The 26,345-nt window shown below is 38.3% G+C and overlaps 2 protein-coding genes across 3 annotated transcripts; one reads left to right on the forward strand and one right to left on the reverse strand.

The window, feature by feature from the left end:
- Window positions 1-259: 259 nt before the first annotated feature.
- zufsp (zinc finger containing ubiquitin peptidase 1) lies at window positions 260-8,082 on the reverse strand. Of its 2 annotated transcripts, XM_067406150.1 has the most exons (12): window positions 7,970-8,082; window positions 6,484-7,028; window positions 6,306-6,407; window positions 6,127-6,183; window positions 5,934-6,041; window positions 5,612-5,721; window positions 5,323-5,491; window positions 1,898-2,083; window positions 1,662-1,824; window positions 996-1,159; window positions 624-844; window positions 260-445 (listed from the first exon to the last, which is right to left on the reverse strand). In XM_067406150.1, exons 2-12 carry the CDS (start codon window positions 7,019-7,021, stop codon window positions 398-400), a joined length of 1,866 nt encoding a protein of 621 aa, XP_067262251.1. In that variant the 5' UTR covers window positions 7,022-7,028; window positions 7,970-8,082; the 3' UTR covers window positions 260-397. The 2 variants fall into 2 exon arrangements, with proteins under 2 accessions (XP_067262251.1, XP_067262261.1); XM_067406160.1 differs by lacking the exons at window positions 260-445; window positions 624-844 and having other exon boundaries at window positions 1,028-1,159; window positions 1,667-2,083.
- Window positions 8,076-20,687, forward strand: kpna5 (karyopherin alpha 5 (importin alpha 6)). Its single transcript, XM_067406176.1, has 14 exons — window positions 8,076-8,189; window positions 10,074-10,207; window positions 10,392-10,493; window positions 11,199-11,298; window positions 11,387-11,481; window positions 11,571-11,702; window positions 11,811-11,899; window positions 13,251-13,350; window positions 13,505-13,668; window positions 13,759-13,837; window positions 13,924-14,049; window positions 14,139-14,266; window positions 17,661-17,839; window positions 18,333-20,687. Exons 1-14 carry the CDS (start codon window positions 8,186-8,188, stop codon window positions 18,518-18,520), a joined length of 1,620 nt encoding a protein of 539 aa, XP_067262277.1. The 5' UTR covers window positions 8,076-8,185; the 3' UTR covers window positions 18,521-20,687.
- The last annotated feature ends 5,658 nt before the right edge of the window (window positions 20,688-26,345 follow it).

Below are 26,345 nucleotides of genomic sequence, written 5' to 3' on the forward strand. Positions count from 1 at the left end.
GACTTCCTTCTGGGATGACAGCCATGCAGACCAATTTGATGAAGTGTGCGGCTTATGCTCTGAGCACTGACAGGCTGACCCTAGACTACACCGCTGCTCTGGGGTGATTGTGAGTGCGTAAGGCCACTGATAGGTTCAACAATGGATACCATGTGCATACAACTGTAGTTGAAAGACAAAATGAACTAATCATTCAATGAATCAAAATCTGAAGATTCACACATTATGTCAATAATAACTGACTTATTGTGTAGCTAGTAAAATAAAACTATATTTATTATGGTTTATTGACATTTATACAAAAACACAGTGTTTTATTAGTTTGTTTCAAGAGAATGGTAGATAAAAGTAGCAGGAACTACAGTAGATATACAGTCAGCAGATAAGCATAATTGCATCAAGGAATTTTCTCAGCACATAGTGTCCTTGAATTAAGAATGCGGCTCTGAAAAACAAACACGGCATTCAGTTTAGACTGCCCATACAAAAATATCTAGATGAAATACATTACTGAAATTCAGAGTAAATGAATAAAATAAACAAATAATAGTGCACTTCAAAGGTTATGATGCCCAAATAAATAACTAAAGCAATGAATTCTTAAAGCTGTAGATCTAAATTACCTGTTTCTCTTCAGGTGTTAGCACCCCTTCTACGGCGACCACTTGATATTGTCTGTGTTTTAGGCCACTGGGGAATTTGCGTATACGGCGTACCATAGAAGCTGCTGTATCTTGCGACAGCACTCTCCTCATTTCCCCAGGTGCAAACGCCGGATCAAAGAGGAGCAGGGACAGGTTGCCATTTACTTTCTGTTCTACTCCTACGATTGAGCGACTGTGGCCTGATCATAAAGACAGAACAACACGTACCTCATCTTACAAAGTCTATTCTTTTTCTGTGAGGTCAATACTATCTTGAGTTTCATGAGGGACAATACATTCACTTTATTCTGATTAAAGCAGTTTACAAGAGAAACCTGAGTCTTGAAATACCTTGGTGCTGGAGGTATATAGGTGGTAAAGTTGTCTGTACTACTTTGGGCAGCAGTCTTGCACTCCTACTGGCAGAATGTGAGAAATATTGTTTTACCCACTCAAACATTCTGAGGTGTGTCTCTCCTGGGCCAGTGGGCTTGTGAAAATCCACAATTCGGGCTCTAAAAATATCAAAGAAAGTTAATATATGAAATTAATATTATTTAGATATAAATGTACTCTACTGTTCAAAAGTTTAGAGTCAGAAGGATTTTTTATGTTTTTTAAAATAAGTCTCATGTGCTCACTAATAATGCCATCATTCAGTCAAAACACAGTCAAAACAATAATATTGAAACATTTCTACAATTTAAAAAAAAAAAAAAGTTTTTTATTGTAATATATTTTAAATCTGAATTTTCAGCAGCTTTTACTGCAGCCTTCATTGTCACATGATCCTACAGAAATCATTCTAATATACTGATTTGGTGCTCAAGAAACTTATTATCAAAGTTGAAAAAAATTTCTTTAAGAAACAGCAATACATAAGAAGTCTTTACTGTCAATTTAATGCACCCTTGTTGAATAAAAGTATTCATTTCTTTCAAAACAAAAATCTTAGTGACCCCAAACTTTTGAATGGTAGTGTATATGTGAATGTAAACTTGGGGTATCAATATGTACTTCACACTAAGGGAGGTGAGAACTGCATAGATTTCTGTAGCTCCTATCCAAGCCCGTGTCCCCTGCAGCCGATGTTTGAAGTGTGAAGCACCCTGAGGATCTGCACCTTGAGCCCACGCCTCCTCGATTAGGGCCTGTACTCTCGGAATACTGGGAACTGAAACTGAAGGAACATTTATGATAGGTACTTTTCAACAAGGAGCTAAGAGAATAACATGATGTTGCTGATGTTCTACCAGGTAAAAGGCTATGCGGCTCCATCCTGTGCAAAGATGAAAGAAGCATCTGGAAGTTTCTGTAGCCGCATCCCCAACCTTTGTCTCCCTCCGAAGAAGAGAAGTGATCAGTCTCAGCACAGAGCCACACATGCGCACAGTCAGAGGCATCCTTCTGGTAGTACCTATACAGAGCTTCCATAAGTCCTGAAACAGAAAAAAAGTTAACCAGTTAAGTCTAAACCTTCAGTGGTTTTATGCATTTTTATTTTATACAGGTTTCTGTAGAATTTAACAATATTACAACAGTATCTCACAGAAGTGAGTACACCCCTCACATTTTTGAAAATATCTTTATCTTTTCATGTGACAACAGAAATGACACTTTGCTACAATGTAAAGTAGTGAGTGTACAGCTTGAATAACAGTGTAAATTTGCTGTCCCCTCAAAATAACTCAACACACAGCCATTAATGTCTAAACCGCTGGCCACAAAAGTGAGTACACCCCTAAGTGAAAATGTCCAAATTGGGCCCAAAGTGTCAATATTTTGTGTGGCCACCATTATTTTCCAGCACTGCTTTAACCCTCTTGGGCATGGAGTTCACCAGAGCTTCACAGGTTGCCACTGGAGTCCTCTTCCACTCCTCCATGACGACATCACGGAGCTGGTGGATGTTAGAGACCTTGCGCTCCTCCACCTTCCGTTTGAGGATGCCCCACAGATGCTCAATAGGGTTTAGGTCTGGAGACATGTTTGGCCAGTCCATCACCTTTACCCTCAGCTTCTTTAGCAAGGCAGTGGTCGTCTTGGAGGTGTGTTTGGGGTCGTTATCATGTTGGAATACTGCCCTGCAGCCCAGTCTCTGAAGGGAGGGGATCATGCTATGCTCATTCATGGTTCCCTCAATGAACTGTAGCTCCCCGGTGCCAGCAGCCCCAGACCATGACCCTCCCACCACCATGATTGACTGTAGTCTAGAAACACTTGAAGAAACTCCTAGAAACTCCTCACCTGGTTGCCGCCACACACGCTTGACACCATCTGAACCAAATAAGTTTATCTTGGTCTCATCAGACCTCAGGACATGGTTTCAGTAATCAATGACCTTAGTCTGCTTGTCTTCAGCAAACTGTTTGCAGGCTTTCTTGTGCATCATCTTTAGAAGAGACTTCCTTCTGGGACAACAGCCATGCAGACCAATTTGATGCAGTGTGCGGCGTATGGTCTGAGCACTGACAGGCTGACCCCCCCACCCCTTCAGCCTCTGCAGCAATGCTGGCAGCACTCATATATCCATTTCCCAAACACAACCTCTGGATATAATGCTGAGCACGTGCACTCAATTTCTTTGGTCGACCATGGCGATGCATGTTCTGAGTGGAACCTGTCCAGTTAAACCGCTGTATGGTCTTGACCACCGTGCTGCAGCTCAATTTCAGGGTCTTGGCAATCTTCTTATAGCCTACGCCATCTTTATGTAGAGCAACAATTCTTTTTTTCAGATCCTCAGAGAGTTCTTTGCCATGAGGTGCCATGTTGAACTTCCAATGACCAGTATGAGAGAGTGAGAGCGATAACACCAAATTTAACAAACCTGCTCCCCATTCACACCTGAGACCTTGTAACACACATGACACCGGGGAGAGAAAATGGCTAATTGGGCCCAATTTGGACATATATTATACACACACACACACACACACACACACACACACACACACACACACACACACACACACACACACACACACACACACACACACACACACACACACACACACACACACACACACACAGTGCCCTCCATAAGTATTGGAACAGTAAAGACAAAATTGCTCTGTTAGCTGTGGTGTCAAGACATCTATAAATATGATTAAAGGATTAATATGAGGCAGAAGTACAGAATGTCACATTTCATTATTGGCTGTTTCAACACAAAATGTTTTACCACCTAAGAAGTACAACACTTTTAGAGTTTCAAGTTTTGGGACGATTTAACTTAAAGCAAATGTAAGCTAATATTTAATTGCAAATCCCTTGCAAGCAATCACAGGAGCGAGTCTGTGACCCAAAGACCTCACCAGACTCTTGGTTTCACACTTTGAAATGCTTTTCCAGGCCTTTGATGCGGCCATTTTCAATGGTTGCTTGTTTTGGGGAGTTTCTGCCTTTAACTTCAGCTGGTGAAATGCATATAATAAGATTTAAATCTGGAGATTGACTTGGAATGTACCAGTTTGGAATGTCCTGTAAAAGATAGATACCACTGGCAAGCTTCATCAACCGACAACAATCAGGTCAGGTGAGAAAATCAACAGCAGTTGATGACAGACAAATGACAAGGGCTATGACAAAAAAAACTATAAAAAAATAAATAAATAAATAAATAACAAAAAAAAAAAAAAACTCTCAGTAAAATCACCAGCAACCTTCAGAAAGCTGGGGTGATGGTCTCACAATCTGCTGTTCCCAGGAGACACATCAAGATCAAACATCTGATCAGTGCCGAAAATAGGAAAGTCAATTTTGGGTCTTAGATTGGCCAAGTCAGTCTCCAGATTTAAATCCTATTGAACAAGCATTTCACCAGCTGAAGAGGAGACTAAAGGCAGAAACTCCCCAAAACAAGCAACCATTGAAAATGGCCACATTAAAGGCCTGGAAAAGCATTTCAAAAGTGTGAAACCAAGAGTCTGGTGATGTCTTTGGGTCACAGACTCGCTCCTGTGATTGCTTGCAAGGGATTTGCAATTAAATATTAGCTTACATTTGCTTTAAATTAAACCGTCCCAATACTTATGCTCACATTAGGCAGAGGGATGAAACTCTAAAAGTGTACTTCTTAGTTGGTAAAACATTTTGTGTTGAAACAGCCAATAATAAAATGTGACATTCTGTACTTCTGCCTCATATTAATCTTTTAATCATATTTATAGATGTCTTGACACCACAGCTAATAGCTCAATTTTGTCTTTGCTGTTCCAATACTTATGGAGGGCACTGTGTGTGTGTGTGTGTGTGTGTGTGTGATATATATATATATATATATATATATATATATATATATATATATATATATATATATATATATATATATATAGATATATATATATATATATATAAATATTAAGTAGCACAACTGTTATAATAAGAAGAAATCTTTCTTGAGCACCAAATCAGAATATTAGAATGAATGGAGTAATAAATTACATTTTAGAAAATAAAAGTTATTTAAAATATTTAATTTTTTTTAATTCAATTTTAAATTTTAATTTTCATCAAATAAATGCAGTCTTGGTGAGCATAAGAGACTGTACTGAAAATTTAAGTCATTTATAAAGATACAGAACTGGACAGATTTTCAGTCTTATAATTCACTAGCTGGACCAAATATGTGAAGATTACTGGTATTGGTATAGCAACGATGCATTCCCAATCAGACCTGATGTTTTGCTTCTGCCATCATCCACCCCGGAGGCTAGAGATTCAAGCATCTCTGCTCTTTTCCTGTGGAACTCTGCGGGAACCATCTGACCTCGAGACACAGCCCTCTCCATATTCCTTTCCATTTGCTTGCGATAACCACCACTGTTATCGAGCCCAAACTGCTTCTAAAATTCACATAAAGTCTTTTTGTGGTGGGTGGACATGAGGGTGAGTAAATGACAGAATGTACATTTTTTGGGTGCACATTTCCTTGAATTCTCATAGTGAAGTTGCCTGTAGCTTACCTGGAGCTTCTTAAAGTCCTCAACTTCCCGTCTGCTCTCTGCCTCCCTCCACTTTTGCTCCTCTTCCTCCTGAAGCTTCCTGGCCAGAGTCAGGTCTCCAGATGAATGCCCTCAAAACACCCAAACCAAACGGAGCGTCAAGTCAGAAGTTTAAAGAAACCAAAGTTTTTCTGTGCCAATAGCTACAAAGATTTCATGTTGATTCATTGTTGAGTCTTTATGCATTATACTTGTGAAGACAACCTACAGAACTTAAGCTGTAACTCTAACAAACAATTCCAGAAGTTCATATGCATTTGCATACTTAATAATATCCACATACCTGTTGTAGATGCTGAGCCATATTCCAGGTGGAGCTCAAAATGCTCCTGCAGGGAGGTGCTGTTGGAACAGCTCAAAGAACACATTGGACACTCATAACGCATCACACCTGGAGATTCCAATTATACAGTTACAGGTTAGTTTGGCCATTCACTTTTTGAATGAGCCGAGCTGCCAGATCCTTGCTAACTCACCTGATCTACCATTGCTTGTAGATGCTTCTGTTGAAGTGCCAACATCAGGACCAGCACCTTAAGATGGCAAACCATATCAGATTTCAATCATAGACAGTTAGTGATAAAAAGAGGGTCAAATAAACAAATTCTTTACTTTGTAAACATGCAAATATTCTTGATGTTTTGAGGTAAGACACCTTCAGTCACATCTTGGTCCTGTAAATGAAGCTCAACATGCTCCTGCAGAATAAAGCAGTCATTGCAGACCAAACTGCACATTGGACATGGAAAGTTCCCTTCTGCAATACACAAAGGGAAAAGTATTAGCCCATTGCTTAATGTAAAATCAGTTTTATGTTGTAAAGTGAAGAGCACCTTTAATAGGTGAGGACAAGCGCTTCTGCTTTGATTTTCGATGGCTGCCTTCTCTCTCTCTTCTGGGGATAGTGCTGGGTGTTTGTGTAGTTCTGTCTAGTTTTATCGCACCACTCACTGTGGCTGCTGCAGGTGGTGAACTCTTCAAGCTGGTCGAGGTTTCCTGAGAAAGAGTGGTCCCTGTAATCAGGCTGGTCATCCCGTTTACCCGAAAGGATGAAGGGTGACTAGATGACAGGGGTGAGGCTTGAGATACCTTGTACGTATTTTTCACACTGGAAGTCCTTGGAGAAATCTGACTTTTAGCAATCCATTCATTTGAGATTTGCTGTCCACTGTCAACCACTGTCGCATTCATGTCCTTGCAGTCTTTTTCTATGTGTGCGGTGTTGATGTGGAAGCTTAGCTCATCGTACGAGACCCCGGACAAAGAGCAGAACGGGCAGGCTATTACATTCTCCATGTGACCCAAGAGGAGATGGGTTCTCATCTCTGCTTCAGATGGGAGCTCTTCACAGCAGATGTCACACACAGGCATCACAAGGCTGGATGAAACGAACGGAAGAATAGTTTCAGACAAATTTTCATAGTTACTACAGGATTTGTTAGTACAATAAAATTGGGGCAAATTTACAACCACTGCCATCAAGACAAAAAACAAACAAACAAAAAAACAAAAACAATCAAAATGATAAGATCCTGAAAGCTTCTTACACTGTCTAAAGGATATCAATTATTCATTTATTCTTATTTTACAACAGTACAGACCTGTCACAATTATTTTAATGTTTCTTCCTTAGAAATGAATCATTGTGGGTTTAATCATACTGCACTAATATTACAATAGAAAATGAAGGAATGACATAAAAATATCAAACATAACAGCATAGTCATATTCAATACAATTTTAACCTTAATTAATATATAAAATACTATATACTATAAAATATGAAATATTCATTTTGTTTGTTTGTTTTAAAAAGCTTTAGTGGCAAGTGGAATAAGACTAAAGTGGTGGAAAAAGAGAAATATGGTAAACGTCTGTTAATATTTTAATATAAATACAATTAATAACAATTATTTGTATATAATATGTATAATTCACGTAATTCTACTCCTGTGCAATGTTTGTTTTTAAAGCCATAAAGGAAATTATAATCGCATTTATTTGTGTTACAATTAATCGACAGTCAGAAGCTCATAATCGTGACAGATATGCTTAGCTTCATGGTAAAATTTTTGTAAACGACGCATTTAAAATGTCATTATCAGCTAAAACTCTGAGATGCGGCTATATGACCTTACTTAACCTGAAATCTGGATTTTATCAAGACGCGACATTATGCGTTTGTCAACAAAACTGGACAATCAAGCTGCTACACAATAACACATATAACATGTAAATGTCTTCTTCTACTGACTTCATGCACAACAACAAAAACCCACTGTAAAACTATCTCAAAACCACCATTTATATGCGACGTACCTTTTTAGAGGTAGATACGTTGACTTAAAGAATTACCCGTTTCACTTTCCATTTATTTTATTGAATGAGGCCGCTCATGAAAACCGGAAACAGCAGTGGAGGTGACGTTCTCGTCACCAGTCGACGCCATATTGCCCTCAGCTGGAGGAACTCGGGAGGGTCTTGAGAGAAATTTAAAAACACACGACCAGCATTTCCCTCTCCAATCTACGACTAATGGGTGAGAATAATACACTATCTATAATGTAAATGTGTTTTCTTTTCGTGGAGCGAATGAGGCAACAGGGCGCTTAGACAGAGTAATTAACTATTTTTGACGTTTATGCCAAGCTAGCACAACACGGCTAGCATGTTAGCACAGAGCACAGTTTAGGATGAAAGTGAAAAAGCCTGCTGGAATTGAGTGTTTATAAACCTCTAACTTATTAAAAGTGTGCTAGTGGCTTTACATGACTGGTTTGAGACCTGTGTGGTCTTGGTTGTACCAGTCCATCTATTGCACACTAAGTAGTTGCTAATGCGCTACAGAAAATAATGAATACCAGGAACATTTAGTTCTTTGACGAGCCAAATAAACTGTGGGATCAGTGCTGATACTGAGGCTTATACGATTAATGAGAACCATTTTTACTTGGGTAGTGTGGTAAATTGTGTTTGTAGTATTAGTCCAGTCCTCCCCTATCCATACATAACAAGCTGACCCGAAGTGCTGCATTTGTGTAAACAGACTGTTTAACGTAGAAGGTAGAGAAGATGTCGACGTATGGTTTGAACCTTGAAAGTTTCTCCTAAAAATGACACTGCTGTCATGTCTTCATGTTGCTCCAATCCCGATCTATATGATTTTCTTTATTCTGCTGTGGAACAAAAAAGATGTGGAGACTGACAGCCTCAGTCACCATTCATTTTCATTGCATCCTTTTCCACACATTGAAACTAAATGGTTACTCAGACTTCTTCCATTCTGCAATAATGTCTCATTTTGTGTTCCACTCAAGTAAGAAAGTTAAATTGTTTAGGAAAAACTTGTTGGTTTTGGAAAATCTGTTTGGGAGTAGTAAGCTTTTTACTACAACTGGTCAAAAATCACAATTAAGGGCTGAGGGATGAAACTGTTGGACATCTCCACTAAAAGATTCTTCATGGAGTGTAAGATACTGTAAATATAAACATGTTCTTTTGCCAAATCCACTGGTAATATCAGCAAAAGCTTCTGAGTTTAAGTGACCATGAAATCAAAATGGACATTTCTTGTTTGTTTGTTGTTGTTGTTTTATGGAAAATGTTGCAATAAGGAAGAAAAGACTATCACAACTTTAATTTTCACACTGATTTAAAGTGTTTAATTCTGTACCAGTGTTGGGTATGTTACTCTAAAAAAAGTACTTAATTACTAGCTGCAAGATTACTGTAATTACTCTCTCTCTAATAAGTATTGCATTACTTATTACTAATTCCTTTCTAAATCCCATATCAACCTCGACCAGTTGAACAACAATACAAGAAAAGGCATAAAACTGCTCTTTTAATTCTTTTAAATAAATAATATAAATTCTTAAATTATTATTTAAAGTGACATTAAAAACATACATTTTAACATTAGATGTTACATTTTGATGTTAAATCCACTATTGTTTAATGTATAGTCTATATAGTATTTAATGCAATTACATCAGAAGTAACTGTAATTACATTACAGAAAAATTAAGAGTAATCCCTTACTTTAGGGGAAAGTACTTCATTTACAGTAATAATTAATTAATGCATTACATCCAACACTGTTCTGAACTGTTTTCTCAAAGGAGCTGAACAACAAGAACATTGAACAGATATTAAAGGAAGTTCAGCATGCAAAGTGTCAGTTAGCACTCAGTGATGTTACACAGGAAATCCTAGTATTGACAACCATAATTGCTTTCAGATAAACCATTCCTTTTGTCTTCACATGATATTTGGCTTAAATTAAGAGGAGAATTGCATACTGGCTCAACCAGTTGTGAATCTTGTATGCATTGCTATAGGCTTACAGTTGATGTGCAGAATAGGCCACAGAAATTGAGTATCAGAATGTGCATCTGACCACGTTCCTTTTTCTAACCTGAAGACGCGATGGCTAGCCCGGGCAAAGAAAACTATCGAATGAAGAGCTACAAGAATAAAGCCCTGAACACGCAGGAAATGCGTAGACGCAGAGAGGAGGAGGGGATACAGCTGCGTAAACAGAAGAGGGAGGAGCAGGTGTGCCATCATTGTTTCTTCATTATTATACAAACACATTACATTACAGTTGTGTTCATGAACGACTGACTGCACATTATGGAATAAAAGTGTATATATTGAAGGGTTATATGACTGGATTTGTTTATTTAACATATCAGTTCTGTGTAAATAACAAAGTAAAATTGTTCTACCTTCTTTGTAGCTGTTCAAGAGGAGGAATGTGTGTGTACCACCTGGCGATGAGTCTATGCTCGAATGCCCCATTCAAGACCCTGATATCAGCTCCACTGTACCTGTATCAGGTGTAAGTAAACCAGTCAACAGACCACCAGCTACTGTTGTCAAACACCATGTAAACACTCGTTCTCTTACATAGATGATTAGACTGTAAAATTCACAGAAAACAGACATAAGTGCCAGTATTTTTTCCATGCTTGTTTATTAGTCTTTTGTTTTTTTGCCGTTTTTTTTTTTTTTTGCCGTTTTTACCTTTTATTATGATAGGACAGTTACTAGACAGGGACCGATGTGGTAGAGTGAGAGGGGGATGGGATCAGGAAAGAACCAGGAGCCGGGGCTCGAACTCGGGTTGCCCGAAGCGCATTGGCGCTACATGTCTGCCCATGAGGCCATCGGCGCCGACTATTAGTCACAATTTTAAGCATATTGACTATTCAGCACTTTAAACAAAAATCTGTCTTTTATTTATTAGATTATTATATTTTGGTGCTCAAAACATTTTTTTATTATACCAATGTTGAGTTTGAAACAGTTGCGCTTCTTAATATTTTTGTGGAATCACATTTACATTTTACACACAATTTTTTTTTTCCAGGATTCTTTTGTGGATAGAACATTAAAAAGAACAGCATTTATTTGAAATGGAAATCTTTTGTAACATATAAACCTTTATTGGCATATTTATTGGCACATTTTGTACATTTATAGTTTTTTTTTTTTAATGCAGAAAGCACATCTAGTATGAACATTATTGTGTCAATCTGTGCAGGAAGGAGTTATAACCCAAGACATGATTCAAATGATGTTCTCTGAGGATCCAGACCAGCAGCTCATAGCCACTCAAAAGTTCAGAAAGTTACTCTCTAAAGGTTGGTGTCTTTATTTCCAAGTCTCAAAGATTCAAGGATGACAGATGTTTAAAGATTTAAAGATTAAGATGTTCTTTATTTCCCTCAGAGCCCAATCCACCCATTGACGAGGTTATCCTCACACCTGGTGTCGTCAACCGATTTGTTGAATTCCTAAAAAGGAGTGATAACTGCACTCTGCAGGTAAGAACATGTCATAGTACAAGCCCTTTGAAAGATAAATTGCCATTACAGCCAAGTTTTAAGATGCTATTGTTGCTTGTTTTGACCAGTTTGAAGCAGCCTGGGCCCTGACCAACATTGCCTCAGGGACCTTCCTACACACCAAGGTGGTCATTGAGACGGGGGCTGTGCCCATCTTCATAGAGCTGCTCAACTCAGAGTATGAGGATGTACAAGAGCAGGTGACATTTGCAGATTGTTACCTAGGTCATGCCTTTCAGCCAATAGCTGGTTTATCAGAACTCCACAGCACCATGAAAGTGATATGTTGTGTATAACTGATTTTGCAGGCAGTGTGGGCATTAGGAAATATTGCTGGGGATAATGCAGAGTGCAGAGACTACGTCCTCAACTGTGGCATCTTGCCCTCTCTTCAACAGTGAGTGTCTTCTACTCATCCCCAAACTGCAATTGAATTTGTTTATATTTGTTGATTTTAAGGAAGTGTATAGACCCTTTTACAGCCCACGTGATCAAATAGTTGCGCGCGCATTTTGGCAATGGAATTGGTATTGTTGCCTATTGGTTTTAACGTGTTAGCAACTCTGAAAGTTTTTCAGGGCTCTCAAGTGTAACGCACTGAGCGTGACAGTCATTCATTTCGGTCTTTTGTCTTGCACTCCCGCCACACATTGTATTTCTCACGCAGAAAAACTATTTTTCATAATTTAATATGCCGCTGCGCCGGGCAGGAATCAAGCGCGTCTCCCCTGGAGTAGCCTGCCACTTATCAGCCAATCAAAAAAAGAAAGAGGCTACACAGTAGCCAATCAGAAAATAGCACTAGTGTATCTGGGTAAGATTTAACGCAACAACAAATGGAAAAAAAAGCATATCCTGGAATTGTTCACCATCATCCTCATTCACCCACAGAGGAAAACACTGGAGCTCTGAGCATCACTTCGAGCACAGAATAAGTCATGATCTCCTATTTTAATGTTACAACAAATTCACAGCTTGTTTGACACAAACAATGACAACTTGACTGCTGTTAGAGAATGTTTCCCAGATAATCAGCATCAGTTTTTCATGAGTGTCTGAACTTAGTCAACAGTTTTACAGCCTGTTCACTGAAAACACCTGCTCAGTAGTCTAGACTAATGGTTCAATAACTCATTCATAAATACTTCACTTGTTTCATTTACTGGATGAATCAGCATTTTTGAATGAATCACTTGAATGATTTAATGACAAAGCTTTTTCATACTTATACATGATAACTGCTCTCTGTGGTTCAACGACAGTGTGGGCACAGATCCGCTGAGATTTTTAATAGACATAGCCGCTGTCATTAATTTGGCTTGAAAAATGTAGGAATGAAATTGTGTTAGTGACAGTAGTGTATATTGTATGCTGCTTGACAAAAATATTTAGTCAGAAATACATAGCTGTGTATTGAATGACTGGCCATGCAGAAAGGTGCTTTATAGGATCCAGATGGCGTGTCTAACTGGACCAAACTAACAGTTCAAACTTTAACACTGCGTAAACAGAAGAGGGAGTTTAGTTGCAACTTTAGTTGCATTACCTAAGTTCCAATCCCCCCCCCCCACCCCCACTCCCACTCTCAAATTGCTGGTGCATGTTTTGTGACTTGATATGGTGTGCTTGTTTCACTGTGCTATGGCATTTTTCAGCTGTAGTGTCTGTTATATAAGTCTTTCCCATGACCGCCATCTAGTGGTCTGATTGCACAGCGCATCAGTTTTCTTTTTCCCTCATCTCTGCAGGTTGCTTGCGAAATCAAATCGGCTCACTACCACCCGGAACGCCGTGTGGGCACTGTCCAACCTATGCAGAGGGAAAAATCCCCCTCCGGACTTTGCAAAGGTGAGTCTGCACACCGGTTCTGGTTAAACCACATTCCAAGTGAATAGTTATCAAATTTCAGTCATACACACAACACACTCTTTGTTTAAACAAGCATTTTTCTTTCGTAAACATGATGCATATACTTAACCAAGCAAATGTTCCTCCTTCACAGGTGTCGCCCTGTCTGAGCGTGCTCTCCAGATTGCTCTTCAGCAGTGATCCTGATGTTCTTGCAGATGCCTGCTGGGCACTTTCATATCTGTCGGATGGACCCAACGACAAAATCCAAACAGTTATTGACTCAGGCGTGTGCCGCAGGCTGGTGGAGTTGCTCATGTGAGGAACAGACATAAACAGCAATAAACCTTGTGGTATCTGTTTTACCACTGACTTGGGCATAACATCCATGTGTTTGGACATTCACAGGCACAGTGATTACAAAGTGGTGTCCCCTGCACTGAGAGCGGTGGGGAACATTGTAACTGGAGATGACGTTCAGACCCAGGTAGTGTAGCTCCTTTGACATTCTAAGTTGTCCACATAGTGACAAAAAGGAGCAGTTTTCTAATCTGTTGTGCTGCTCTACGTCAGGTGATTCTGAACTGCTCCGCTCTGCCCTGCCTACTCCATTTACTCAGCAGTCCAAAGGAATCCATCAAAAAAGAGGCATGCTGGACCGTCTCCAATATCACCGCTGGGAACAGAGTGCAAATCCAGGTGCTTTAGCCTTACTGTGACATTATAAGATAATTACACAACACATATTGTGTTTGAACACCCATGGTTTGATGCTCGTTTTGTTGCAGGCGGTGATTGATGCCAACATATTCCCAGTGCTAATCGAGATTCTGCAGAAAGCAGAGTTCCGCACCAGGAAAGAGGCCGCGTGGGCAATAACCAACGCCACCTCGGGAGGCACGCCAGAGCAGATGAGGTGCACTGTGGGCTCTTTTGCTTTGCTTTATACCTCATTTTAGGAATTTGAAAGGATTTATTCTGATTAAGGAGGACTCCTTGCCTCTCATTATTTTTCAAATGTTCTGAGAATGTTGATCTTAGTTTGCTTATGTAACTCATGCGAAACCACTCACAGGCTGCCTCAGGTTATCATTTGCCCATAATCTGTCTTAAGACAGACTTGAAGAGCTTAGTATTTATGCTGGGATTTTAGCTAGACTAATAACGGTCATTAAACCACTGAGTAGGATCAAAGCGCATGACATATTTCTGGCCTGTAGATGGCAGTAATAGTCAAATCAGCAGACCATCATTAAAGACAGTGGTGTCCAACCCTGCTCCTGGAGAGCAAGGCTGTGTTTCACTCCAGTTTTAAGCCCGGGATACACTGCAAGATTTTAGCAATCCTATAAGATCATTACAAATCACTCTGTGCAACATGGATCTATTAAACGATATGCATGTACACTGTATGATGATGACACCTGTTGACTTGTAGGCTACAATGCAAGTTCCCATAGAAGAATAAAACATCATCAGTATGCGCAAGTGGTAAACAAAAAGAGCATGTTGAATCACACGTTGGCAGTTGTAGTTTTTATGTGTGCTAAAAAAAGGAAGGGGCAAAAGAAGGGAAAACAGCTTGAGGTAAGCGGTTTAAAATTTTAGCACCATGTCGCTTTGATTTCATATTGCATTTTTAATGGCTTGTCAGTAGACGTAGGTCATAGCAGCAGATACACTGTGCGATGATCATGCTGAATTTCTGACACTGTCAGAAAACTAGGTTTTCTGACAGTGTCGTAGGTTATCTTTGGTCGCAAGACCGGGAAAACGGCCGTCTTTGAACCTCTCTCACTGTACGACATAGGACCATCTATTAAGAGCCACGATCACAGAAATCGCCACAATTGCTTCACGGTGGCAATCTTTCATCTGGGACAGCCAAAAATCGTGCAGTGTGTCCCGGGCTTTAAGCTTTAATATCTTTTAAATGTAGCTTTAAGCCTGGGATACACTGCGTGATTTTTGGCTGTCCCAGATGAAAGATTGCCATCTTAATCTGTGGTCCTATGTCATACAGTGAGAGAGGTTCAAAGACCAAAGATAGCCTACGATCATTTTCTGACAGTGTCAGAAATTCAGCCTGATCAACGCACAGTGTGTTTGCTGCTACGACCCACGTCTACTGACCAGCCAATGAAAATGCGACATGAAATCAGCGCGAAATGGCGCTAAACTTGAATCTGCTTACCTCAAGCTCTTTTCCCCTCTTCTTTCACCGCTTCCTTTTTTTTTCAGCACATATAAAAGCTGAAACTGCCGAATTGTGATTCAACATGGTGTTTTTGTTAACCACAATTGCATGCTGATGACGTTTTATTCTTCAATAGAAACTTACATCGTAGCCTACAGGTCATGTACATCAGTCATCAGTCTACATGCATCTTGTACCCAAGTTTAGTAGATCCATGTCGCACAGTGTGATAAAGTAATGATCTTATAGGATTGCTAAAATCGTGCAGTGTATCCAGGTCTTTAGACACACACTCGTGAACTTCCCTAAGCACTTTCCCTTAGGGGAATCCCTGCCACCATTTTGAAGTGTGTTCCACTTTGTGATGTGGACGAGGGAAGTTTATATGGACAGACCCTAGCTCCCTCGATTTTGACAGAGGGAGCGAGTCTACTTCATATGTACACTTCAGGCAGCTCCACATTATATATACCACAATGCAACACGATTGTGACGTCACCGCATATGGCGTTTAATTTACCCCACCACAAACAACTCAGATATATTAATAATTTTTTTTAAACATTTAAAACGACCCCAACACACCTATATACATTTAGAATGCTGCATTGAACAATTTCATAAGGGAAAAATAATAATAAATCAACTCCATAGTAGTGGATTCCAAGTGATCAAGGGCTTAGGACATTCCAATTCAGCCCATTGCAATGGTTCTGCCAGTAGGGGGAACTCATGCAACGTAAGTAATGACATACATCCGAATCAGTGAGACTGAGGGAAGTTGGCTAGGGAACGGCATAAAAAACGAACTGGAACGTAGCTCTATGGTCCTGCAGGCTTCAGTTCCAAACCTGTTCCAACACACCCGTCTGTAATTATCAAGCAATCCTGAACACGTTGATTAGCTGGTTTAGGTGTGTTTAATTGGGATTGTAGCTGAAGTCTGCAGAGCAGGGTCTGGCTACAGACCTTGGGTGAGTGGAGCTCCACTATCAAACAGGAAATACATCACCTCCACTTGAATAATTTTGTCTTAGCAGTGTGGGCTGATGTTGCATGACAACTAGGCATAATCTATGTCAGGGGTCCCCAAACTTGTTCCTGGAGGGCCGGTGTCCTGCAGAGTTTAGCTCCAACTTGCATCAGCACGCCTTCCTGGAAGTTTCTAGTATGCTTAGTAAGACCTTAATTAGCTGCTTCAGGTGTGTATGATTAGGGTTGGAGCTAAACTCTGCAGAGACACCGGCCCTTCAGGAGCAGGAATGGTGACCCCTGATCTATGTTTTTTTATGGCTTGTGTTAAAATAACATAGTGAGGCAAAATCTCACAATAAAATAACAATTAATAAATTTACTAATCAGATTGTGTTTTACTAACGTCTACACCTACCTCAAACCTAAACCTACCCTTACAATAATGCAAATACAGTTATTAAATGATGCAATATTGATGTACGCATGCCCTGTGGCCATAGCTATAGCTAGCTCCACTAGTGGAGGTGATGTAGTTCCTGTTTGAGAGTGGAGCTCCACTCGCCCCTTAAAGGGTTAGTTCACCCAAAAATAAAAATTACCCTCATGTCGTTTTACACCCGTAACACCTTCGTTAATCTTCGGAACACAAATTAAGATATTTTAGTTGAAATCCCATGGCTCCGTGAGGCCTCCATAGGGAGCAATGTCACTTCCTCTGTCAAGATCCATAAAGGTACTAAAAACATATTTAAATGAGTTCATGTGCGTACAGTGGCTCAATATTAATATTATAAAGCGACGAGAATACTTTTGGTGCGACAAAATAACGACTTATTTAGTCATGACCGATTTCAAAATACTGCTTCTGTTTTATTTTTCTTCACATTATGTGGTTATGTAAATACTAGGGCTGCCAATTTAACACATTTATTTAGTGCACTTAATAATTCCTATATATATATATATAATATATATATATATATATATATATATATTTGTGATATTTTTATCTGATGCTCCAGGAAGTCCTAAATTACTATGTAGGCTATTTTGTCATTTAGATTTGTTATATTTAACCCACATAATAGGAGAGAAAGCATACTTTTTAAGTGGTTGTAATGTTTTGTTTTACACACAGATACTTGGTTTCTCTCAACACTATAAAGCCCATGTGTGACCTGCTCACGGTGATGGACTCCAAGATTGTGCAGGTGGCCCTGAACGGTCTGGAGAACATCCTCAGACTGGGAGAACAAGAGTCCAAACAGAACGGATCAGGCATCAACCCTTACTGCGCCCTCATTGAAGAGGCTTACGGTAGGCATGCATCACCTCATACCTTCTGTCACCTTATGCATTATTTATTTATTTATTGATTGATTTGTTGATTTCCAGGTCTAGAAATGTTGTTTATCGATAATTATATTGTCATAATAAATATGTGTCATAATAATACTCTTTTGTGAGAAATTATATCTAGAAAATGATTTTAAAAAATCTTATCCAATAATCTCAAACAACTGGAAAACTAATGGAAATATGATTAAAAGAGGTGGGGTTATGATTATCAGCTTATTGGTGGTGGTTATAATAATATACTATACTTCAAAACATTATTATTGTTAGTTATTTTTATTAACTAATAATAAATAATAGCACATTTTTGTTTCATTATCTATTGTATTTTGCTGGCCAATTTGTTTTTTTAAATTATGTTTACAATCTGAATTGTCTTGCTTTTCATTCATGCAAGCTCTTTTTTTCCATGTTGTTTATTTGTTTCTATTTGTTTGATTGATGTTCTCCTCAGGCTTAGACAAGATTGAGTTCCTGCAGAGCCATGAGAACCAGGAGATTTACCAGAAGGCCTTTGACTTGATCGAGCACTACTTCGGGGTGGAGGAAGAAGACGCCAGCATCGTTCCGCAGGTGGATCAGAATCAGGGCCAGTACATTTTCCAGCAGTCTGAGGGACCGATGGAGGGCTTCCAGCTCTAACCCTTATACCTGTGCTACTGGCCAAGCTTCAGTCCTTGCTTCCTCCATCCTGCCTGGAGTCTCCTCTCCCTCCTTCTCTGCAGCGCAGGACCTCCGCTCCAGCCTCGCTCCAAGACTCGGAGGCTAAGGTCCGCTACTCACAGCAGAGATGACACCTGCGCCCCCCCCAAACCCAACCCACTAAATCTTCCATTTCCATCCTGTCCATCTTTCTAGCTCCTTGATCGAGAGAGAAGATCTGTGAGGTGAACCATGGAGGGCAAAGCTCAGAGTCTGTAGATTAAGTCCATTTGAGACTTACAAAAAGCATCTTGCTTTTGTTATTCTTGTTGTTGATGATGTTGTTATTATTATTATTATTAGACATTGGCACTGGTGTCCTGTAAAGTAAACTTTACTCCACGTCCCTTGAGAAATGTGAAACTACCTCTTCAATCAGAAAACAAAGTGTTTGACAAACACCCAGCCTTTAGCTCTGACAGTTCTCTTCTCTTGCTAAGTAAATGCTTCTATGCAAACAGATAAGTAATTTTGGGGTGGCAGAAATCACAAGATCTAACGGAATGTTTGGCCAGGCAGAGCAACTAATGTATTTACATTTGCTTTGGATGACTTCCTTGACTTTGTGTGCCATCACACCCACTGTGTTTATTCACAATGCATAATGAGGGCATGTCAAGCCTAGTTACACTATTTATTCTGACGTTTTGTTAACTGCTAACCTGGGAGATTCAGAGCCGTATTTATTATGCTTTTTGGAATGAACCGGTCTGTGGGCTCCGGCTGTTGGGAGACCAGCCCACTTCCTCTCAGAACCCACTTTGCTGATGCTGTTAATGCGTTAAAAGCGTCGCATGAAATTTATTTAAGTGTGGTCACGTGATCACCAAGATGCAGTTGTTCGTATGTATGCATATCATTGGGTTTCTCATCTCACCTGAAGGTGTTTATTTTCGTGCTGACTGGCTTTAATTTGATTTTTTTTTTTTTTTTATGTTCACATGTTAGAAAGTGTTGAGATGTAGTAAAATGTGTATATTATATATACATTAAGGATAGGAGGAGGATGTTTTTCAGTGAAATGGTCTTGGTGTGCAGTGAAATACTAATGTAAGGAAATCATCTTTTATAACATTCTTTGTTCAAAGAACCTTTCTTCAAATATCCCCCACTAGTGCTCAAATTTCCTATAAGGAACTTATGTTCAAATTCTTTTATTTAATTTTTTTAATCGCTTCATCTGAATTTACATACAGAAGATTGCCTTTGTAATGAAACCTGTCTGGCACAAACTTCCTCTGTTCTTTGTTTTTGGTTTGATTATTTACTTCCTCATGTTCTGCCCGTAAATGCACCCATTTTCCTTCAAAACAAGTTTGATCCAAATAAGAGTTATAATAATGAGAAGTCCGTATATTTACAAAAAAAAAAAATCGAGATTGTAAAATAAAACTTTATCAAGCACATTCAATTGTGTATAGTTTTGTAAAATTTCTCATGTTTGTAAAATGTTTTCTAAGTTTGGGTTGGTTTTTTTTTCGCATAACTTAAAACACAAGATGTTTTTTTTTTCTTATCATTGGTACAAAGCTTCAGTATAGAGGAGATCATTGCTTTCCTCGAGGACAAATGTTGATATTGTGTGAAATGATGTAGGCAAATACACAGACAAATAAAATGTTCTGTTAAACATTTAAATAACAGGTGTACTGTGGTTTAATTAAGCTACAAGATGTATCCTTTCAGGCAGAACGCGTTCTTGCGCAGCGCAGCCTCGAACCATGTCTCGAGACGCAGTTTCAAACAGTTGAACTTGTTTATGGATAAGGCTAATGCGCAACGGTCAACAAAGAGATCGATATGTTTGCACAGAAAAGCAATTAAAAAGCAGTACAGTGAAACGCAGAAACCCGTTCTTTATAAACTGCGAATTAATGTCTGTGAATACAAAAGCACATACTCAAATACCAAGACAAGACGCCAAAAAAAAGTTGACCACTAAATTTGATCACCAAGTCGCAGAAACCATTTTACAGACCTGGGGCCAGTTGCATAAACATAGCCATTATGTTAAGTCAGTGTATTAAGATTTAGTATGACCCACTAGCAGTTAGTCAAGGAGCAGTAAGTTTGTTTGTTTTTTTGGTATCAAATTAGGTCAATCTAAATTTTTATATAGCCTAACTAACTAAAAAAAAAAAAAAAAAAAAAAAAAAAGTTATGAACAGTTTTAAAGACAAAAATTGATGACTAACTTGTAGACTTGGTGGTTTATGCAACCGGCCCCTGAAGTGAGCACAAACCGTACTAAATCTAACACTCGAGGACATTGATAAATTGAGTCAACAATTCATCTCCGTATGGCGCAGACAGGGAACTGTGGATTAAATAGTTGTGTCTTAGCCTATATTTTATGATAAATGTTATTTTATTAAGCCAAGTGCCATTCTTGCTCAATAAAATTGTGAAAATGTTATGTTTATATTTTGTGAAAGTTAACACATCTGTAACACTATATTTGTTTTTATAAGTGTTATGTAAGCCTATTGCACTATTTCCGTGAGAAGTAAAGTCCAAAAACAATAGCTATTTTTACGGGTGAAAAGACAAACAAACCTGCTTAATTTATGACATTTGAATCACTCATTGCTGTGGTTTACAGGTGAATTACAGGGAACTACAAGATAAAAACAAAAACAGAGACTAAACGTCATTTATGAGTCATTTATGTGTAGCTTCTTTTAAATCACACTAATTCACAGGTTTGGCTATTTCCAGTGAAGATGAGTCAATGCTATACACGCCATGCGATGACTGTTGTGAAAATGAATGAGATGGTTGCAACCAGGGGCGGCGCCAGCCGATTTTGCCGGGGCTTCAGCCCCGAATGTAATGACTGTCACTGAGAAAATATGAAACTGGACAATAGCCTATGTAAACCCCCGAAATCATAAGTTGCTTTATTTCATTGCGCTTTGGCTTTGCATATACTGCATACAGCCTGTAAAAATAGACCTTAAAAATAATCTAGCCTATAGAATACATTTCTTTGCTGTCGGTAGCCTATGGGCTACTCCGTTTCTTCCTCTCTGTTGAATATGCAGCAGGTAGGGGAGGAGCTAGCACAGTCAACAGCAAGAGTGCGAGACAGTCAGCAAGCAGGAATTTCAGGTTAGAGGTTTCTTAACAGTGCTCTCAAAATATAATTTTTCTTAACACATCTCTCTATTAAAATACGTTAAGCAGTTCAATACCGCTTTTCTACAGTATCCGACCATACACCGGCCGCGCTTTCTCTCTCTCGCACATTTGCGCACACGATCAGCTGGTGATGATCAAAATAAAAGCTCAAGGATTTATCTTTTAAAAAGAAATGAGTACAAAAGTATTGTAAAAAAAAAGATGTTTGAACCCTTTTTAATGTCCAGGTACAAGTCAATGCTGTTTCTTTTTTCAATTTGCACACTGTACATGTGTTGAAGCTCTTATTTTGAGTTTCCAGAGTGCACCAGATTGATGCATTTAACCTTAAAATGTACAAAATTTTCTCCCGGGGGAGCATGCCCCGGGACCCCCCTAGGAGCTGGTACGTTCAATAAAGTTTTACAAATTACAGTGTCAAATTATGTACATTTTCTGAAAAAGGATACGACAACAGAAGCTCCTTTCATGTCAGTAAAGCTGTTAATAGAAAATTAAAATGTCTTTGGACAAACATAGATTTGGGCTAAGCCCCGAATGTTTACATTGTCTGGCTCCGCCCCTGGTTGCAACAGTTTTAGGGGTAGTTTTTCTAGCTTTTCTTCAGTCCCAGCACTCATATTGGACACAAAACGGGAGGAATGGTTTTAAATATATAATTTATATATTACAAATACAAAAAAAGCTGATATCACTTAACCGAAAATCATTTAAAGGGATAGTTCACCCAAAAATGAAAATTCTATCGTCAGTTGTTCCAAATACCTGTATGAATTTCTTTCTTGAGCTGAACACAAAGAAATTATTTTATTTATTTTTGAAGAATATGGGTAACCAAACGTGTGTGGCAACATTGACTTCAACTGTATATGGAAAGAAATACTATGGAAGTTGATGCCCCATACCTGTTTGGTTACAAACATTTTTAAAATATCTACCTTTGTGTTCAGCAGAAGAGAAAAAAAAAAACAGTTTGGAACAATTTTAGAGTGAATAAATGATGAAATATTTTTCATTTTTGGTTGAACTAACCCTTTAAGATAATCTTAATCCTTGAGTAAAAAAAAAATATTTTAGTATGACAGGCCAACTCTACTAACAACAACAAAATAATAGTTTTTTGCAACTGCTAACAAGCGTTTACCAATACTAGCACTAGTTTTCTATCCAACATGAACATATAGTCAACCAAAGCACAATAACTGTCAAAATACTAACAGTTGATGGCATTACGAAAACTGCATTGTTTGTCATGTTTCAGTTACCTGTGGAAAATATGAAATCAATTGTTTTTAAAATTCAGTTTCTGGTGGATCCGAAATGGTCAATATTCATATTCATGCATTTTTATTAATATTTATTTAATCATTTATGGCTTATGATTTATCAGTTTCACTTTTCACTTCCCATATTTATGTATTTCTAATTTACATATTAATTCACATCATATTTTTAAGTGATTGTACCTTTATGGTTATTCTTATTTTATATTTAAGAGAGTATGCTTGTTATGTTCCATTGTTCTTCAAGTGTTCCAGTGTGACAGCCAGGTCACGCTGACACGTTTATGGTTAGACACTGGACGCCTGCCAAGTATGGCAGAACTGATGTTTTTTTTTAGAATTAATGTTTGCTGACATTTAATAGTGTAAGATTTGCAAAATTCCACAAAGGGGGTCAAAACAACTCTTATATCTATTTTTGACACTGGACCAGTCTATGACAAATGGGTAAAACCATTTAACCTTTTTCTTTTAATATAAAAACATCCGTTTGTGTGGGATGTAAATTTCCCTATATGCTCATGGTATAAAGCTGACCGGGTCATTGATAATTCTGCTTTCTTCCCTCCTTTGCTCTCCTTGGCTTCTACTTCTTGTCTCTTATCTGCAAATGTCTTAATTATTGCTCTTTTTGATTTTCATCTATTAGATACAATACTCTGGATTTTAAAATACTCTAAATTTATTATTAACTATTGACTATGATGGTTATTTTGCCTTTTGGTATTACTAAGTATTTTCATTATCGATTAAAGTTTGCGTGTGAGGCTAAATTTAATTGTAATGAATAAATAATTTCTCATCAACATTATCTACTGCCTGGATCTCATTTTCCCAAATTTTTGCATCAGTTTCCTTACATGCAAGCTTCTACATTTTTGAAACATAGAATCTAAAAGTGAACGAGTCATTACTTTATAGAATGTGCAGTAGAATAAAAGAAGAAAGTAACAAAATTGCTCAAGGCAGGTACTGGTCAAATGGGTCCCCTATGCAGAACTTCAGTGTCCCACTTGGTTGAAATCTTTCTTGCTTGCTTGTTTTCTTTCTATCTATCATCAAAATTGTGAGTTTCACATCTCACAATTTGACTTCTTTTTTTCTCAGAATTGTGAAATATAAACTATAGGAATTGAGAGAAAAAAGTCAGAATTGTGACATAAAAAGACACAATTACCTTTTTTATTGATGGCAGACATAAGCTTTCATATATGTGTAAGGGGGGGAAACCATAGAGATCCAGCACACATTCTTCCTCCTCTCCCATATACCTCTTCTTCTCCCTCATCCTGATTCAACTACTCCTGCATCTTCATCTGTTCCTCTCCCTTACCCAGACATTTTTCTCTCTGCTCCTCTGCTTTCTCTCTGTGTTGTTCTGCATCCACACTGATCAAATCCTATTCAAAAGCCCTATTTGGACGAGATTAGTTTTACATGAGGAGGTGGGGGTAAAGTAGGCCTAATTATTACCAGAGCTTTTCAGTGATTTTAGTCCCGTCCGAATGTGCCATCTCGGTAATCATTACGGACAATGTCAGTAAAGATTACGGCGACTTTTACCTTCTGTAAAAAGGTCCGGAAAAATTACCTCAGGTAGGCTACTAATCCAATTCGAATAGACCCGCTGTAAATATGTACGGTAAAATTCCGTCATTTCCTGTTTAAAAGTAGTTTTCTGCGAATGGTTCAAGCATGGAAGCACTTGAAGAAACATGGTGGTTGTAGGTGGTGGGACAAGTCTGTGGCAAACCTCAAGTATTTTCTATACCATTCAGAGCAAAAAGAAGATCGAAACAATTGTCAGAGGCACAAAACTAATTTTATCTTTAGCTAAGTGCCTATTACCATCATAATCCAATCAGAATTTAATTAATAAATCGGACCTAACGGTTATTTATAGTTTATATATTTAGATTATATGTGTTTTCGCACATTGGAAGCAACGTAGCCTATAGCCTACCCACATGACGACACAGGGAGGTGACGGCGGTGCGTAAATCGAGTTACCCCTCCCACTTCTGCTAGTTTTACTGAGATGTCTTGTCCCGTGCGAATTGGCCAATTAATATTACAGATGCCCTGAGGTAAAATTACTACACCTCCCCATGTAAATAGGGCTAAGGAATCCTATTTTGCTGTATGTCCATGTAATGAAAAGAACTTCAACATCTGACGCCTCCAACTGAGATTGGAATCTGCTATTTCTCAATATTTCAGTGATCTGCTAATTAAAAATACTTATCAGTTATTTTTGTTTGATATATATATTTTTTTTTCAATACTTTTGAGCTGCTGTTGTTGCAATAGTGTGTTTTTTTTATTAATGATTGGAACATTGGGTCTTCATTCTGACTTGCTGTGTTTAAGCATTTGTAAATAAGATGAGAAAGATCCATAATTTTGGTATGGGGTAAGCTTATGTGAAAAGAATCCTTACATGATCAGTTCATGAGTGATACTGGAAAAACCCTAGTTCTGGGAAAGGATATTTTAAACAGCAGTATTGCGTGTAGAGAAGCTCACATGTCTTGGTTTCTACAACTTAATTTGCTTGTCTACACATAGACCTGGGTATTATTACACATCTTCTTGGAGATTGTGTATTTAGATCACCATAATCATCTTGACAAATATTTGAGCATATTTGAATATTTCAGCAGCTATACCTTCTGTCATTAGCATCTTTAGCATGAATTTCAGTAGAACATTATCTAAAAATCTGAATAAAAGTTATTTTTGTGTTGAAGTGGAAAAAGTGACAAAACTGGATATGCTTGTTCAGAAAGGGAAAAAAAACACCTGAAGACTGCATGCCTCTGGCAATAATCACTCCACTGTCTGTGTTGGTGGTTGTACAGATGACGTATCACACAAGTAATAAAGAATTGATTCATCATTTGTCACATTTTTTTAGAAACGCTGCAAACGTTCCATCTGAGCCATTGCATACTGGCACCCATCTCTCATATTTCGAGTAAGACATTGTCGAGTAAGACATTTCGTGACATTTGAGACTGACGCCTGTAATATTATGCTCAGGGTGAGGGATAAAAAGAAAACATAAACATTTTGCATTTACATAAACCTTCAGAGCAAATACCCCCCAAAATGATTCAGTTTAAAATGTAATGTACAAATATGCTTTCAAAGTGAGCTTTATGACTGAATCAACTTAATACTGTGGAACAATAACACTTTATTGTCTTATGTAACTGAATGCCTGAGCTGGACTTAGTGCTTAAGTAACTCATACAAAAGGCAGTTACTAAGCATAGATGATTGAGGAAAAAAGGTTTCACTTCAGCATGACATAAGAAACTTGATCTATTTCCCTGTCG

The sequence above is a fragment of the Chanodichthys erythropterus genome, chromosome 2 (genome assembly GCF_024489055.1).
Source record: "Chanodichthys erythropterus isolate Z2021 chromosome 2, ASM2448905v1, whole genome shotgun sequence".
NCBI classification, from domain to species: Eukaryota; Metazoa; Chordata; class Actinopteri; order Cypriniformes; family Xenocyprididae; genus Chanodichthys; species Chanodichthys erythropterus.

Excerpts from the sequence above, each read along its gene's own strand:
- kpna5 (XM_067406176.1), top strand. Across the intron at positions 14,050-14,138 it reads GGAACAGAGTGCAAATCCAG|GCGGTGATTGATGCCAACAT; the intron begins GTGCTTTAGCCT and ends GTTTTGTTGCAG. Across the intron at positions 14,267-17,660 it reads GGCACGCCAGAGCAGATGAG|ATACTTGGTTTCTCTCAACA; the intron begins GTGCACTGTGGG and ends TTTTACACACAG.
- zufsp (XM_067406150.1), bottom strand. The coding sequence starts at position 7,021 with ATGCCTGTGTGTGACATCTGCTGTGAAGAGCTCCCATCTGAAGCAGAG. Across the intron at positions 5,492-5,611 it reads AGGACTTTAAGAAGCTCCAG|AAGCAGTTTGGGCTCGATAA; the intron begins GTAAGCTACAGG and ends TGTGAATTTTAG. Across the intron at positions 446-623 it reads TAACACCTGAAGAGAAACAG|AGCCGCATTCTTAATTCAAG; the intron begins GTAATTTAGATC and ends TTTGTTTTTCAG.